The 17,655-nt window shown below is 37.4% G+C and overlaps 1 protein-coding gene across 5 annotated transcripts in view; it reads left to right on the top strand.

The window, feature by feature from the left end:
* The window catches only part of LOC113231159 (Down syndrome cell adhesion molecule-like protein Dscam2), a 134,151-nt gene that overhangs the window by 112,950 nt on the left and 3,546 nt on the right, over positions 1-17,655 (top strand). For 2 of the 5 annotated variants that reach the window (XM_026465357.1, XM_026465356.1), the window contains exons 16-34: positions 1,328-1,478; positions 1,644-1,773; positions 4,222-4,389; positions 4,660-4,790; positions 5,147-5,357; positions 5,557-5,703; positions 5,839-5,994; positions 6,229-6,368; positions 6,595-6,751; positions 7,123-7,300; positions 8,302-8,492; positions 9,603-9,788; positions 10,459-10,595; positions 11,841-11,997; positions 12,934-13,074; positions 13,948-14,103; positions 15,750-15,907; positions 16,542-16,614; positions 17,233-17,391. In XM_026465357.1, coding sequence (XP_026321142.1) covers positions 1,328-1,478; positions 1,644-1,773; positions 4,222-4,389; positions 4,660-4,790; positions 5,147-5,357; positions 5,557-5,703; positions 5,839-5,994; positions 6,229-6,368; positions 6,595-6,751; positions 7,123-7,300; positions 8,302-8,492; positions 9,603-9,788; positions 10,459-10,595; positions 11,841-11,997; positions 12,934-13,074; positions 13,948-14,103; positions 15,750-15,907; positions 16,542-16,614; positions 17,233-17,391 — 2,927 coding nt within the window. The remainder of the gene's footprint in view (positions 1-1,327; positions 1,479-1,643; positions 1,774-4,221; positions 4,390-4,659; positions 4,791-5,146; positions 5,358-5,556; positions 5,704-5,838; positions 5,995-6,228; positions 6,369-6,594; positions 6,752-7,122; positions 7,301-8,301; positions 8,493-9,602; positions 9,789-10,458; positions 10,596-11,840; positions 11,998-12,933; positions 13,075-13,947; positions 14,104-15,749; positions 15,908-16,541; positions 16,615-17,232; positions 17,392-17,655) is intronic. The other 3 variants (XM_026465358.1, XM_026465359.1, XM_026465360.1) reach the window with 3 other exon arrangements.

The raw sequence follows: 17,655 nt of genomic DNA, 5'->3' as shown, positions 1-17,655 counted from the left end.
CTAAAATCTGTCAAATTCAGCAAAAAATTGATATTTGTACCTGGACACCTAGGGAACTCGGAATGTTGATGATGTAATGATAAAGGAATTTTCGTGACTTTATGTGAAAATCATTAAATTCAAGAGGCCAACCCTTCGTATAAACTCATGAACAGATCAACACGTGATAAGGGTATCATGTTTCTGATTAGTGGATGGATGGCCCAGCCTAAACTTGGATTAACTCAATAAATTAAACGTGTACATTATACACAGTAGGAAAAGTTGTGAGATTGGACATGGCTGCGGCAGCGAAGTATATCAAAAGCTCGCGTGGTAGTGCAGCACGCAGTAGCGCTGTACGACACCGCGGAACCCCTTTGGGATGCTGGAAAATTTGTCTTTTAGGCCATGAGAGAGGCAAGAGTCTAAAATATATAGATAAACATAATAATGAGAATGATAACTTATGATGATAACATGTGAAAGTTTTGAATTTTGATTTCATATTACACGTTATTAAAAGTTACTTTTTTTTAATAAAAATAAAAATAAAATTAATTAATAATGTATTCATTCAAAAACTAAATACAAATCAATTCATTTAAAAACTAAATTAATTACATAATTCTGTCAATCAGCAACGTAAGCTTCGTCAGGAAGACACAAATATAAATCAGCAACAGGCTTCGTCACTTAAAAATAATAATACTATTCGCCAGATTTAGCTATTTTTATCCAACTAGTACTAACAATGAAAGAGGACCGCTCTGAACCTTAGCCGGTTCATACGTCCCAGCACTGGCAGCATTATGGCTCTGAATAGCCAACGAAATTTGTTGCACCAACTAAGATCCAGAGCGTGGAGCACAGCCTCTATCTCTAAGCCGACGACCCAACTCCCTGATGAATTCTTTGGTTAAGTTTCTTTTGTTTTGAACATTTATAATAATATTAATGTTTTTCATGTTCTATTTTTGCAATAAATGCCTAACAGCCATTGACTTACAATTATATGAACGTCGGGTCTGCGCTAAAAAGTGTCCGAACTTATAGGACGTTAAAATCGTATACAGAGCGTCATTCACGCTTTAGTCTTCGTTTGTTCGACTGACAGCGAAGCAAGCAAAATTAGACAGTACTGCGATGACATTACAATTTAAATCTAACGTTTTAGCTTTTTCATATTCCTTTACATGTCACTACGTTTAAATAGGTCGACTTGGGACGTTTTTTTTTGTGGTTTTTGTATTAGACCCGTCGTCCATTTATTTGTAAGTCAAAGCTAACAGCATGAGAATTGCAAATCGTATAATGTGGTTATTCATTTCAATATACCTGATTTCAGATATACGATTAGAGAGCAAGTGTTAGACGATGGTTTAGTATCAGAGTTGAGCATCTTGCAGACATATAGACAGGATACAGGAGCATTGACTTGCAGAGCCTCGAACACATACGGTCAAGATGAAATGCTTATACATTTAGTTGTTCAAGAGGTAAACAACCCCTGTTTTGTAATATTGGTTAGGTTTGTCTGATCTTGTTGAAATCCATCTTACGACAAACAACATTTCATACTTTGCTTTTATGAAAAATCACGTTATAATAAACAACCCAATTAAAACTTCAAAGTTTTCTTTTAAACAAGTCGACATTTTTAGGTACCAGAGATGCCGAAAAACATAAGAATAATAGACCAACAGTCTAGATCTATACAAATATCGTGGACACAACCGTATGCTGGAAACAGCCCCATTATCAATTACATCGTTCAATACAAGGAAGCACCAGGTAACTATCACCGCGTTTAAATTACTGACTAACTTATTAAATCCTTAATTTTAGTAGCAGTAGAGCTTGTGAAAGAGTTCGTCCAGGGAAGTGCTGCCGCCTTACCTATTTCTGCAGCCAAGCAGTAATGTGAGCATTACTGCGTTCCGGTTTCGAAGGGTAAGGGTGCTGGTGAAATTACAGGCACATGGGACTTGTCAACTTATGTCTCAGGGTGTCCCAGTAGCAGTGCCCCTCAGAACTTTTTGATTTATAACTCCGTGTGGCACTATTAGGGACAGGCATGTCGCTCCAGGCACTCTACTTGTTCGTCCCGTCACTTATAAAACAAAAAAAATCCGTGTGTGTACGCCACTTATTACATAGAAGTTGATATATAACAAAATGTGTAAGTATCGCACTTATTTTGTTAAGTAATAAACGTACAACTTCTATATAATAAATAAATTATTGTAAACAGTATGTCGAATGTCTTCCAGACACGGTTAAATTAAACTTTGTGAATGTTAACTTTTGTAAAACCTGTGTTTTCATAAATAAATTAATTCGAATGAATTGTGAGTAACAAAGTATCACCCTCATTTTATGTAAATGAAGGTGAAGGTTTCGTTAGACTTTCCTATGAGATAACTGATATTTTTTTAAGCCATCACCATACTTATTAAAGCGGAATCGGCTTGAGCCTGTATCAAAAAGCTTTATGTCCATACAATAAGACGGAAAAAAGACGTTGCGCGGACCGACGAGACGAAACGCACGTCTTCTTCGCTCTTATTATTGTTATTATTAGTTTTTTCTTTTTATGTTACCGAGTGATGGGACAGAGAAGTTCGGCGCCTGGTGGCAGACGCCAATCCATAGCAGTTACACTGTCACTCAGAAGTTTAAATCTCAAATATCTGAGGCGCACTGCTACAGCTAAACAACTCTTTTATGGGGAACTGTATACGTTTTTACAATAAGATTCCGGAGCATATATTAAGTTTATCATTTCCTAAGTTTAAAAACTACATTAAAAATATTTTGATCGAAAAATCATATTACAAAATTGAAGACTACGTGTTAGATAAAGATGTATGGAAAGACGACATGGCTCCAGAATCCACACAAATTTGATCCAAAGTGTATTCCATAGCATTTAAGTTTATTTGAAAAGAGCAATCCCTAGAGTTTCTTGGTCGTTCTTCTCAGGGAGGTCAGCGTAGTGAACGAGCAGTAGCTTAAATGTGACGTTTTCAGGTGTACATTTATTTTACCTATGGAATAAATAATCTATGACTTTGAATTTGACTTTGACAGGGCCCGTCACCCTGAGACATAAGTTAACAAGTCCCGTGTGCCTGTAATTTTACATCTCATATTACTGCTTGGCGGCAGAAGTAGGTAAGGTGGCAACACTTCCCTGGACGAATTCTTTCACAGACAGCTCTACTACAGCTACAATTTTACAAGATAAGTAGGGCTTGTTTAATATTTCTGCATATAAATGTGATTCTAAATAGAATTTTAATATACGTATAATAATGAATTTCATAGCCGATTGTGTAATAGCTAAAATATTTTTAAACAGTGGATATTGAGCCTTTTTCGGAGTTTACAATATTTTTTCTATCTTTATCTAAAGATTTCTCAGGCTTTCAGGCGTTTAAGGTAACACTTGCGATTAAAAATTTTTGCAATTAAAATACGTTTTTTGCCGCTTTGTTTATAGTAAACGACTAAATTGTACTAAAATTACGTGGACATACGCTTTTTCTGACGGGCTTAATGCGATTCCGTGTCGATAAGTGTAATGGGGGTCATTAAAAAAAAATTAAGCGGTCAACTCACCGGTCCGAAGCGTGAAATTAACTGTTCAACAAATCGTTCACGCAATACCCATCGGATTTCTTCAAAAACGAGAACCGGTAAGTTGGACGCCTAGATCTTGTGACATCACAACATAGACTTATTCCTTTGGGGCTATGAAAAGTCCAAAATCTATACGGATAAGCCGGGTACGATTGAGCAACTGGAAGCCACCATTACTCGCGTTATTCGCCAAATACCAATCGAAATGCTCGAACGCGTCATCGAAAATTGGAACTGCAGAATGGACCACATTAACCGCAGTTACGGCCAATATTTGGAAGAGATAATCTTTAAAAAATAAATGTCAAGAATGGTTTTTTTATATGATAATAAAGATAACCCGATAAATTTGTTTTTATTACATTTTTTTCAGTTTTGAAAAAGTACCTCCAAATGAATCACCCGTTACTAGCGCAAACCTACATTAGCTCAGCAGTATGTATAGACTAAGACCTAATGCATAGGTATTATCTATTCAGTTGCAAAAATCACATCGATTTAAAAAATAATAATAATACTGTGACTTTGAATAGCATCTAATTATGTTGATACATGTTGAACTACACAATAATCGTCTCATAATGATATTTATCGTAGATTCATGGCCATCGACACCACAAAAAGTGATAGTACCAGGCAGTGTGACGTCAGCAAGCGTCCAGAATCTTCAACCGGCCACATCGTACCACCTTCGCATTATCGCTGAGAATCGACTAGGCCAGAGCGAACCAAGTCAACTTGTTCAAGTAACTACTACGGAAGAAGGTATATTTATTTCCTGGAAGAAGCATTCCTTCTATCTACATTTTTTCATTTTTACCATAAAGCAAATATGCAGAATATTTATAATTATTATCCACGGCACGGACAAAATGGTGGATATAATGATATTCTTTACCCACACACTGTTTTTCCGTTGCTAGTCACGATCATAACTCTATCCTAAAGGAAAGAAATTAATCATAATTCCAAAAAAAATTGTGATGGTACCACCTACCGTAATAAAATAGATGAAAATGTTAAAATTATTTTCAGTGCCCAGTGGTCCACCACTCGATGTTAGAGTTGAGGCGAAAAGTTCAACCGAACTGATTGTAAGTTGGGAACCTCCACAAAGAGATCTGTGGAACGGAAACATACTGGGATACTACGTTGGATTTCAAGAAGTAAGTTTCTCGTACAGTCGGTGAATAACTAGATTTAACCTTTATTCACTCACGTGACTCGGAAGCTCGCATTCATTGACAGAGAAACTTAAAATAATGAATACGTAACTACCCGATAAAGCTTCTAGTAAAACTATCGTCAGGTATGCCAACAATACACCATATGAACCATTTATACATAACTAATAAGACATCTAAATGGATGAATGATGGTGACGAAACGAAGAAAAAGAATATTTAAACCAATAAACCTGGAAAGACTATGGTTTCCTTGGTTAGTTATGGTGTGGTACCAATTGAATCAATTGAATCTTCCAAAGATTTCAAATTTACGGAATCCAAAATCCCTTTTTCAGCTGAATAGCAACAGCTCAGTTCTAAGCGCAAGCGGTCCAGGCGGAGCGTCCTACACGGTCAGAACAGTCGAAGGTGCAGGCACAGCACGCGCTAGGACCACTCTATCAGGACTGCAGAAGCACACAGCGTATGCAGTTGTCGTTCAAGCGTATAATAGCAGAGGGGCTGGACCTGCCTCACCGCCTACTACTGCTACAACTATGGAAGATGGTAAAAGAATTTCTAAATTAAAGTCAAATTTTAAATATAGCCATGAAGAAAAACCGATTACAAACTTAACAAAGGAAACACAATCATGGCAATCAGTTCTTAGTATCGGTCAATTGTGAACAAAAAATTTTCTGTCTCAATAACAAAGTTTTCTCGTTCTTGTTCAGTACCAACTTGTAACTTATTGTTACACTTCCAGTGCCAAGTCTTCCACCTGGAGCTCTCCAATGCACAGCGTTGAGTTCTCAGTCAGTTCGAGTGACTTGGGAACCTCCACCGACGAGAGGTCGCAATGGCGTCCTTCAAGGCTACAGGGTCACTTACGCCCCGGTCACTGATTGGTATGGTAAGTTTTCATTTGATTTTCACTACTAATCCCTACTCCAGAATCCCCATTGAATATTATTTAACATCCATCTATCAAGCCACATTTGTATATCATGATAATATGTGGCTTAAAAATACATATACAAAATTTCAGGAAGCGAAGAAGCAGTAACAAAACAAATATCAGGACTTCACACGACACTGTCCGGGCTACGACGGTATACAAACTACTCGGTTACTGTTTGTGCCTTTACTGCAGCGGGGGATGGAGTTAGGGCAGCTCCAGTATACTGCCATACGGAAGAAGATGGTAAGAGAAACTTGTTAATTCAGCAAATCATTTTTCTCTCCAACATAATATATTAGTCCTAGGCTGTCTGCATTTAATAGATGTTCGTAACTTATTCTGGGTGACCTAGCAATCATAACATTCCTACACTGTTCAGAAACCTCTGACCTTTAGGAAACTTTTTTTCATCATCGGTTGTCCGGTCTGGAAAATGGTCTACAGTAGTGACTCCGATTCTGTATATATGTTTTTCAGTTCCATCAGCCCCAGCTGATATAAAAGCAGTAGTATCATCAAGAAATAAGATCTTAGTGTCTTGGCTTCCACCGGCTTCACCAAACGGGGTCCTCGTTGGATATACTCTTTATATGAGCGTCATAGAAGATGGAAGAGAGGTAAGAACTAAATTATCCTTATGACTCATACACACATGCAAACTATGGTTACAGGCAAATACAGGTCGAATGTTCAAGTAATTTGAAAATCACCGTTACACTTCTAGATTAGCAGTTACTAAGGTTTCTGACAGGTACAATTTTACCTTCTAAACACTACGCTACTAGCATCTCTTTCTATTATGCACTCGATAAAGCCAATGGATAGATGTTGCCTTATTTTCAGGAGGGAACTCACAAACGAATGCTATCACCAAGCACATTATCACACGAAACTTCAAGATCTCCTCCACGTGCCACTCACCAATTCTGGGTTTCCGCATCTACTAGGCTTGGGGAAGGAGAGGCTACACGTGTTGTAACCGTATTACCCACAGATTCAGGTAGGATCTTATATATAATTGTAGCTACCGATTGTTTTTCCAAATGCGTTCAATATTTTTTTCGAGATTTAGTCAATTAATCGTATCCAATGTAAGATGTTAGCAATATTTATTTTTATTGAATATTTTATTTAAGTGAAAAGACTCTTTTTGTTATTATTATTAATACAAAAATCGAACAAACACCAAAAAAGTCCAAACCAGTGTTTGTTGTCTCAACGTGGCTACGGATATACTCCTATGGAGATACTCTTTATATAGTTGCGAGCCTCAGAAATGTGGAATCGTGACAGAAGTCTGGAGTTTTCACGTCTCATAATTGAGATGATGTCACTTTGGAATACTATTTTCAATACCAATTTTGTTTGCAGTGCCAGCAAGAATAACATCATTCAGCCGTAGCATCGTTACACCCTGGAAAGAGAACATCTCTCTGTCCTGCAACAAAGTGGGGGTGCCGACACCTTCTACGATGTGGAGTATGAACGGAGCTGCTTTAGAATCTACTCTGAGGAAAAATGTTACAAGCGATGGAACACTCATCATCAGGTATAATTGAAGAAATGGCAGCTATAACAAAAATTGCACCTTTGGTTTTGAGGTGTACCAAATGTTATCTAAATAATGTTATATATATCCATAATATATCTATAATATGCGCTGGGCTGCCACGCACAGCCCTCGTGTCCTATTACCGGGTCGGGAGAAATGTTTGTGTGGTCTACATTTTATTTCTCTCGTGAGTTTGGGTGTAATTTGTGGTTATCTATGTGTGTGTCCATGACACCCGCAATACAGCGTCTTCCTAGTGCGAGGCTATGAGTGTGTTCGTTAAAAAAAATGTATTACCATAGGGCATTGACTTGTAAGTCAATACCATAGGGTATCAATTCATACACACTGTAGTACATATTTAAAACTGTAGATGGCGACATTTACAAATAATAAGTATAAAATGTAAAAAAGAATTGCAAAACTATTTAAACAACATCTTAAATTATTTTAATGTTCAATTAAAATTAATTTTAATTGAACGTTCCAGTTTACTGTTATTGAAAAGATAACAAATCGAAGGTTTCGCAGTGGTATATGTTTTGATTTGTTCGTTTGCAATAAATTGTATAAATGGCATTTTTTAAATTTATTCTCGAAATTAAGTAACGTTTTAGCACTGACTTTTACTTCAAAATATTAAAAGTATAGACTTAGCTTCTTTGCGTTTTTATTAATGTTAATGTATGTTTAATCAGAGCCTAAACAAGATCAATAACCTGGACAAAAATGTAATAGCTGCCATCTGTTGGCCTTTTCGATTATTATTACAATCGCATTGCGGGTTCCAATTGATCAGCATAAAATATCAAATTAAGCATCCCAATCAGCGAAGTTAGGAGAGCGACATTTCTTTGTATGCGATTGGGTGTCTGTACTAGTATAGTATTATAAATTGTCTGTGTGTTGTGAATTTCTATGTGTGTGTCCACTTGCGACATGTATCTATGACACGACATGTGTTATTTATTTATTTAATAAAAACAAATTATTTTCAGCATGACACAATATGCAGACAGCGGCAACTACACGTGTACGGTGGACAATCCTCATGGCCGCGACGAAGTGACATACAGTGTGGAAGTAAAGGTGCCTCCGCAACCACCTGTGTTGGCTGTTGTTGATTCTTATGCAGACTCGCTACATCTGCAGTGGAGCGATCAAGGCGATGGTGGCAGCCCTATATTAGGTAGTACAGTTGATAAGTTCTTGTATCAAAGCGTTTCTGTAGTCACTGTAATTACTTAAAAATCACTTGCCTTTAATGGATAAATGAGACCCAATATTATAATGAATTCAACAAATTGAAGATGTTTAAAATATATTTTCCAAGGGACACTGTTTATATTATTTAGATTGCGTGACAGCCGTGGTAGCCTAATGTTTGACATACCGCCTCTCTATCAGTGGGTCGTGTCTGTGCTCTGGGCTTGCACCTCTTGAGTTTCTCGGAATTTATGTGCGAAACTTAAATTTGAAATTCACAAAGTTTTTCGGTGAATAAAAACATCGGAAGAAAACATTACACATCTGGAAAGGAATTTAAGGATGCATGTGATGTTACCAATCCGCATTGGGCACGCGTGGGAACTAAAGCCTAAGTCCTCTAATTATGAGAGGAGGCCTGTGCCCCGCAATGGGACTATATATTGCCGGTGTTTTGTAGAAAACGCGCAATTTCGAAATTTTTGTTCAGGGGAGCATGTTTTATTGTGTTTCACAACTGTTTTAAAATATTTACATCCTGTTTGAAATACAATTTTAAAACTTAAACTTAAAACCAAAATTGAAATTTAAAACAGGACATAACTATTTTGAAACAGTCTTTAACATGCTGCCCTGAAAAATTTTTCGAAATAGAACTTTCGCCCTTTCTACAAAACATCGACGATATGAGCTAACTACATCATCAGATCATAAATAAATAATTAGAATTCAACTGATACAAATTTCAAAAATGTTTTAAAGTAACATAACTTTTTTTATCACTTTATTTTATCGCTGGGAAATGCGTTACGCATTGAACTCCTGGGCGGTAGTCCCGTATACCCACTAAAACCCAGCGGTTAACTCTACCGCCATAGAGAGGCGCCCCAGGATCCGCTTGCGCATACTACTCGAACATCTCGGCAGAAGGCCCGCAGGGGCCGTGCCCTTTGTAGAGTATCCTGGGGTAGATATAAGGGTACCCTCAAGCTTGGTGGTAAGAGATCCCCGACCCCAAACTTGCATCCATTCAAAATACATAAATCTTTGACCTTTTACTAAAGCAACATAACCCCAAGGAACCTCATTTCAGGTTACGTAATAAACTACAAACGTGAACATGGCGACTGGGAAGAATTACAAGTTGAGGCTGGGACTTCAGAACATGTACTACCCAACCTCTGGTGTGGGACTAGGTATCAGTTGTACATAACTGCTTTTAACCGGATCGGGACTGGATTGCCTTGTGACATTGTACACGCCTATACCAAAGGAACTGGTGAGTTCACTGTACAGAGGTATTAAAGTTCCGAAATTGTAACCAGCCACGGCGAGAGGAGGAATTTCCGCTTCGTTCTGACAATGACGTTATCATAAACTGGCATGATTTCTTAGCATAGTCTAAAATACCAAATAGACAAAACTCTTGTAGATAGAATAGTGATAAACATATGCATTAAAACGAGGAATAATTAACTGGCTGTTGTTACAGTCATTTTCGCAAAGTCACAAATTCATTTAAGGAGAAATGCTTCTATAATAATATTCCGGTTAATATTCAATGTTTGCCTTTGACGAGATTTCACTGTAGTGAAACAAAAACTTTACACTAACGGTGTAAGTGTATGTAAGGAGTACAAATGTGTGTAAGGTGTATTATACAGCTTCTGCGTACTTGGATGACAAAAAAACCACGGTAGTGATCCGTTTAGATCTACAAGAGCTAAGCGCCTCGATATATGGATATTTGAAATAAATATTGTAAATGACAAACATATATCATTTACTCACAAAGAGCAACCCTTGCGTTTCTTACTCACTCTTCTCATGGGAATTTGGCTTACAAATGAGTAGTATAGTTCAATATACGATGTGACAATGTAATTTACATGCTTATGAAACACAGATTATTTGAGTTTGAGCTGGCTATAGTATCTCGCCTCTTTCAGTGCCTGTAAAACCGAAACATTCTCAAATGATAACGCTTAATACGACTACGGTGACAGTATGGTTGGATTCATGGGGTGATGGAGGATGTGGGATTCTCTATTTCGTCATTGAATATCGAGAGATTAGCCAGTCTCAGGTAAGTAGAAATAGAAACCATTTATTACAACGCTACATTATAAAAAAGGCACAAAAAAGTAATATAAATTAAAACAGAAATGAAACAAATAAAACAGCGTAGCAAACATTTAAACAAGTTGTACTATACTAAAAAAATACTAAGCTGACATGAGTGCGGCTGTGGCGTATACGAAAGGATCCCATTCAGCTAAATTCACAACCAAGACTAGGCTGTGACTCTGGTTTTCAACCTAGCCGAGTCGAATGGGTCGCGCCGAAGATCTTGTAACTTTTTGTACAAATGCGGCTGACGTAATTATTTATAATATACTGTTTTCAGAATAAACTTTAAACCTTCTTTTAACACTTTCATGCAATAGTAAACAGACGATATTCCACTGCTGATTGTAAATGCTTAAAGGAGAAGGGATTACCAGGAAGACCACGCATGTCCGCAGGACTAGCAGTGTAACTGAAACTGAAATTTATAAAACGAACTTTGACTTGACTAAGCAAAAATTGCGAGCTAAGCAAGTTTTTCGTATTTACAAAATGAATTTTGCCTAAGTTTAAGAAAAAATTAAATTAAACTTTAACAATTTTTAATCAAAATTGAACAAAAGAAGCTAATTCAAATATTCGAGCCAATCTTCGATACACTCGAGTAATGCCGCCAAAATAGTGCGTCGGGCGGCTGTCTGTCGATCGCTTTTATACCACTTCAGTTGGAGTTTACTTTGATATTTCATGCTCAAAACTTAACAAAGTTCGCTTTGTAAATACGAAAAACTTGGTTAGTTCGCAATTTTAGCTTAGTCGAAATCAAAATTCGTTTCATAAATCTCAGCATAAGTCTTATAGTACTTGGAAATCCGTTGCTGTCCACTTTCTAGATCTGAGTTTCTTAACCTGTGGTCCATAGACCGCTAAGGGGTCCGTGTAGTGAACGCCAGGGTCCATGGCGAACCTACCTAACATAATGCATTAATATAATAATTGGTAAACAATATACGTTGTGAGTATACAGGTACTGTGAGCGTGATCTTTGTGAATGTTCGCACTATTTGACCGCCATCTGTTATTGGACCGAGCGAGACGCGCGTCATCTTTTCGAAAAAGGTCTATGGGCACTTTGAAATTTTGAGAGCGGTCCATGACTAGATTTAGAAGCCCTGTTCACGATGAATCCCACAGACGCTGTGTAAGATTACCCACGAAAAAACTTTGCCCTTGTTATTTAAACGTTGGTATTAATAAATTCCAGTGGCGTCTGGTATCGAACAGCGTGCAAGCAACCGAGCGTGTATTCAGCGTAACAGGATTAACACCGGCGACGCAATACCAGCTGAGGATCACCGCTCACAACAACGCAGGACATGCTGTTGCTCTTTACAACTTTACTACGCATTCTCTTAGTGGCAGTGAGTATACGTTTGTTGCTGCGAAAGGATTGCAACCAATGCACAAGTGTTTATAAAACATTCAGCAGAATTTATGGCGTGATTTTGACCGCCGGTTACCTATAAGAGTTGACAAATATCTGATTCCACTTTATGTTTATGCTGGGGAGATTTTAATTACTAACGGTTTATGCTGTGGGCGCTGGATGCCGATGTCCCGGGTTGGATTCCCGATTCCCGGTTCCCATTACCAATTTCGGAAATGATCTTTATCTAAATTGGTTCTGGTCTGGATTTTCTGCAAAGTGCCCCAGAATGAATTCCGTTGCTTTGGTATTCATAGCACCTACAGGAAATTCTCTAATTTGACACCAGACAGTTTGGTATAGTTGTCTATTATTATTATTATTTTATTATTAACTAACCGCCGTGGCCGAACGGTTACAATGCTGGCCTGACACGTGGAGATGCCGAGCTCGATTCCCGGACCGGGAGAAATATTTGTATGGCCTACATTTATTTCTCTCGTGACGTTCGATGTAATTGTAAAAAAAATGTGAGTGCCCCTGGCACCCGTGATAAACGGTTTCCCTAGTGTATGCGTTATTAGTTATATTTATTTTGCACTCTCGCCTCTCCCATGGCCTAAAAGCTAAATTTTTAATTTTTAAGTGTGAGAGGCGGTATTCCCCTACATTGGCACAGTCAGCCGGGGTCAGGGACTCAGGTTCAAGAACCGGCGAACAATACATGAGCAGGACGGCCTTCTGCATTTGTGCTGCGAGTGACACGCCGCAGAAATCAAATTATTATTATTATTACCTATCTCTATACCAAAATTTATTAAATTAGGACATCATCAGTTTAGGCATGAAAACGTAAAACACAGAGTTACTTCCTTTATAATATGTTTGGAAGTTTGGATAAGCTTTTCATTCCCATTTTTTTTTATTCCAGTGCTAGATAACGAGCTATCGCCTCCTGTACCCGCAGCGGGGGCACGATCGCTAGGTGGCGCTCGCGTCATCTTGCCAGCCGCATTGTCGCTGCTCGTGTTGGGCGCTTTGATTGCCATAGTTCTGCTTGTCAGGAGAAACAGTTAGTTCAAGATCAAACATACTGATAATATTTGTCTATTTATTTATTTAAAAGTTGCTTCAGCATTTTTATACATCTTTTATAAATCTGTTATAGACAAAATAAGAAACTCACTACGTGTACAAAATATGTCATGTTTACAACATTGGTTATAAAAATATATTAAAGTAATTATTAATGTAAAAAAACAGAATTCTTATCTAACTGTACACAACCAATATAAATTGTCGCGTATGTATATGTGCGTATATGTAATGTGCACGTGTGATGATGCGTGGATGTCTATCCATGGTTTTGCAAAACAGACAGCCATCTTTGAGAAAATTTTGAACCATTTGCTTATGGAGCCAATATTAATGTAGAATCAGATTCAGTTTTGGCCGTAGACTCCAAAAAAGGAATTTACTCATGCATGATTGGATGCAGGTTATGAAATCCTCAGATTAAGGTAGGACCTAGCTTTTGAACAAAAAGGTCTACAATTATTTGCCTGTTTTTATAGTACTAAGTGACAGGACGAACAAGTCGTCCACCTGGTGGTAAGCGACACGCCTGTCCCTAACAATTAATTAAGCAGAGCCACTCGGAGCATTAATCACAAAGATCGGACGGACACTGCCACTGCGCCCGACACCCTGACACATAAGTTGACAAGTCCCATATGCCTGTAATTTCACCAGCACCCTTACCTTTCGAAACCGGAACGCAATAATGCTAACATTATTGCTAGGCGGCAGAAATAGATAAGGTGGCAGTAATTCCCTGGACGAACTCTTTCACAAGGAGGTATACTGCTACTAAATATTTATTCTCCAGTTATACAATGAAAATTACTTGATACTGTTTTTACATGTACATACACTACGATTTCAGAAACAGGCGGTACAGAAACGGTAGCTACGGAAAGCGGCGTAGGCGAATCTCCATCAGTAGCGCAATTGCAGAATAAAGTGAACCGCGACCAGCAGTACCTTGCAGCGCGCGCCCAGCACCCCGCACCGCAGCACCATTACAAACATGCTTCGAATGGTGAGACCACCTTTCAAAGTTCCGTTAAAATTGAAGATTATGATTTTAACTTCTAAATCAGCTACTCACACGCCAACTTGAAGTACTTCCACTGGAATATCGTCTATCTTATTTGAATCTAACCATATCCTTGCAGCTGTGGCGCTACTTTTATTTTTTTATCCAGCTTGGCTTGGCCTCTACAGTATGTTGATTTGCATTCTCGCCATAGTTAAGAAATCAATAATAGAAATAATGCTAAATCATGTAAAAATATTTAAAAAATATATTGTGTTCAATATTCTGGCTAATTGTACCTAGTAAAGTTTTGTAAAATTATCCCCAATTGCATACACCGCGGAGGACAGTGACCCCCGCCACGCGCTTTACCGAGCGATACGTAATCTTTCTCGATCGCTAATTTACCTTTTTTTAATAATGTTTATGTACTAGTATTGATATAATTTACTAATTATTAACATTAATAATAAAGGTTTACTGAAAAAAGATTTTTTGTAACTTGGATTTTGTACTTACCAACTTTAGGTTACATGAAAAATATTGTTAGAAGTACTAAAACTAAACTAAACTACTAAAGTAGCTCCACAGCAGATACGTAGAGTACAGATATGCAGAGTATCGTTTCAACTTAGCACATTCTTCACAACAGAAAAAGCCGAAAAAAATCCAGAGACGATTTTTGCACGCAATTCTTCGATTTTCGATAATTCCACTCGTAATCTGCGTAAAATAAACGTTTCTATCGTTATAAGAACGCAGTTGATGGGTCTGGTGAACCTGGTAACGGTTTTTTTTTTGTATTAACTCTTGTTTACATACCAAACCACGGGCATTTCGTGAGAAACTAGAATTTGTGCGCGATATGTTAGCGGAACGTAAACACAATATGCAAGCTCGACTGATGATCTACCAATCACGCGCTCGATACGATACTCCCCCCCGTCCCTACCCGTACCCTACCACCAAATAAATCTAAAATGCATATTTTCTGCGCTTAGGTCATTGTTCAAATGCTTGCCGGTACCTGTGCCACGTGTGCAAGTCAATGGCCTTTGGATCAAGCAAGGTTACCGTAATTAAATAAAAAATAAGAATTTATGAATTTTTTTTTCGATTTGTTTTTTTTAGTGACTTGGGTTCAGTTTTGGATATAGAATGAACCTCTATAAATATGAGATACGAGAATGCAAATCAACACATTTTATGTAAGGAGGGACAAGAGTTTTGACAAAAGCAATACACAATCCAACACGAAGATCATAAAGTAGAAATTTGTGAAAGCATTGACAGTAGTGCAAAACCGCATTCATCACCTAATTCGCCACCCTCAGAGGTGGAATATTTTCTTCAAATTTAAATGGGACCAATATTGAGGTACCCTCTTTCCAACAAAAAAGAATCATCAAAATCTGTTCACACTTATCGCTTAACATACAAAAAAATCGAATTGAGACACTCCTATTGTTTTTTAACTCGGTTAAAAAGAAACCTCACCGCACGACGTACCATGCCTTTCCTGTACATCTGGTGCACCCTGGATAACAACCAACGACTATCTGACGCCGATTGACAAAAATGGCAAGCACTCAAGTGCGTGGTGTATGCGTTATAGAATTTCACCTAACATTACGATATCGTCCCAACAGAATACATAGAAGACATCTGTCCGTACGCGACGTTCCAACTGACGAAACCGACGGCATACAGCGAAAGCAGCTACAGCGGCAACGTATACAGTGGACCTTACCACTCCGTCAGAGGGTCCTTTGTGTATCATGACTTGAAACAAAATGACAAATATAAGGTAAGTGACTTCTATCTGCTTATTCTATAAAGCTACTCCAGAATATCCATTCATTGTAATTATAATGAAAAATAACTAATTATAGTTCTCCATTTTCAAGTAGAAAACCATCACGCAACAAGCTTTTTAGACTCACGATGAATACAAAAAATTATTGAAGTAGAATTGTTTACAATTGATATATATTCTAAAACTGAGTCATCCCTTTACTGCCACTATGCAAGCAACACAAATAATTGATTATTCTACAATTTTTGGACCATAAAAAATAACGAAAGTGTTGACCTCTACACGACGTGGTCGCTTCGCGAAAAATATGCACTTTTTTCCATTATTAAAAAATATTATTATTATTTGTGATATTAAGTTTACTTATATCACGATGTTTTACTACCATGATATCTAATATTTTTTTGTGAAATTACTCCACTAGTCTATTATGATTTAGAAAAATTCGTAAAGTCTGCTAGTTTGTTCCGAAGCTTAGTTGTGAAAGCGTCAGGCTCGGTATGCTGAAGGCACTGGTTGGATACCAGCCAGATCGAAGGAATTTTTCTTTGTGTCGAGCTTTACATTAATAATTGTTTTTTTTTGTTCTATTAATAAAAAAACATTGTTAATTTACAAATTTCAGGGCAAAGAACCAGAGTACACAAAAGTGCGAAGAAAAGGCAACAGACTCCGAGACCCGCACTCAGAAAGCCAAGGTCAGGATATCACATCCCAACCATAGATTGCACATTATTTAAAAAAAGCTTATCTATAAGTAGTTAGCTACATTTTATTTTACGTAGATTGCACTTTCTATTAATTAAGTTTGTAACCCGTATGACAAATTCAAATTTGACCAAAGTAATCACCTTTTATGCAACCTGTTGGAAGCGTAACTGGTGTTGTAATTTATAAAGGTAAGCATGCACACAGTATATATAAACTATGGACATTAGCTTCTATATTTTTTATTTATAAAAAAAAAGAGTATATGTATGGTCTTGCATTAAAATGTTACGTGAAATATAGTAGTTAGCATTTTACGCTTTCGTATTTAGCCTACATCAAAGTTGGTTGCTGCATTTCGTATTTTCATCATGATTGTTTGGATTGACACTTATTTTTTAACTCATGTCACAAGCTTGAATTGTTGTTAGTGTGCTACGAAAACTTCACATGCTCCGTTATCAACAACGTTAACAAAACGACTTAACCTGCCCACATTCAATGTAAACTTGTCAATTCATTTTCGTAGCATAATACCATCAAACTCATTATTCATCAATTTCCTCCATTCATTACTTGATACTAACAAAATGGACTTTATATTGCAGAATCGGACAACTTGGGCTCAACGGACTCGGAGGTGAAGAAGATACTAACGCTGCACCTGCCAATTACAGAGTACGAGAACGACGAGAGCGATGACGCGAGCGCACCACATTCTGACAGCGAGTCAGCCACACGGCTCAGACCTGCACATCCTACTACTTGTTAGTATTTATATATCTATGATATTTTCTATAACTTAAAATGCTATTAGTCAAGATAAAAAACATAATATAGGTAACGGAAACAATAGAACTACGCCAAGAATACAACAGCTAAATATAACAACATAATTGTACAAAACTTACAGGGTGTAAAAAGACCCTTAACGAAACCGCAATTAATATCGAACGCATACATAATGCGACTGCCGCTATGTGTATCTATATGTGTTTCTAAGAGCTGTGTCAGCATGGTTTTATTTTACG

This window comes from Hyposmocoma kahamanoa, unplaced genomic scaffold (genome assembly GCF_003589595.1).
Source record: "Hyposmocoma kahamanoa isolate Upper Pololo Valley unplaced genomic scaffold, ASM358959v1 64, whole genome shotgun sequence".
NCBI lineage: Eukaryota > Metazoa > Arthropoda > Insecta > Lepidoptera > Cosmopterigidae > Hyposmocoma > Hyposmocoma kahamanoa.
This window is presented reverse-complemented; position numbering and strand designations above follow the sequence as displayed.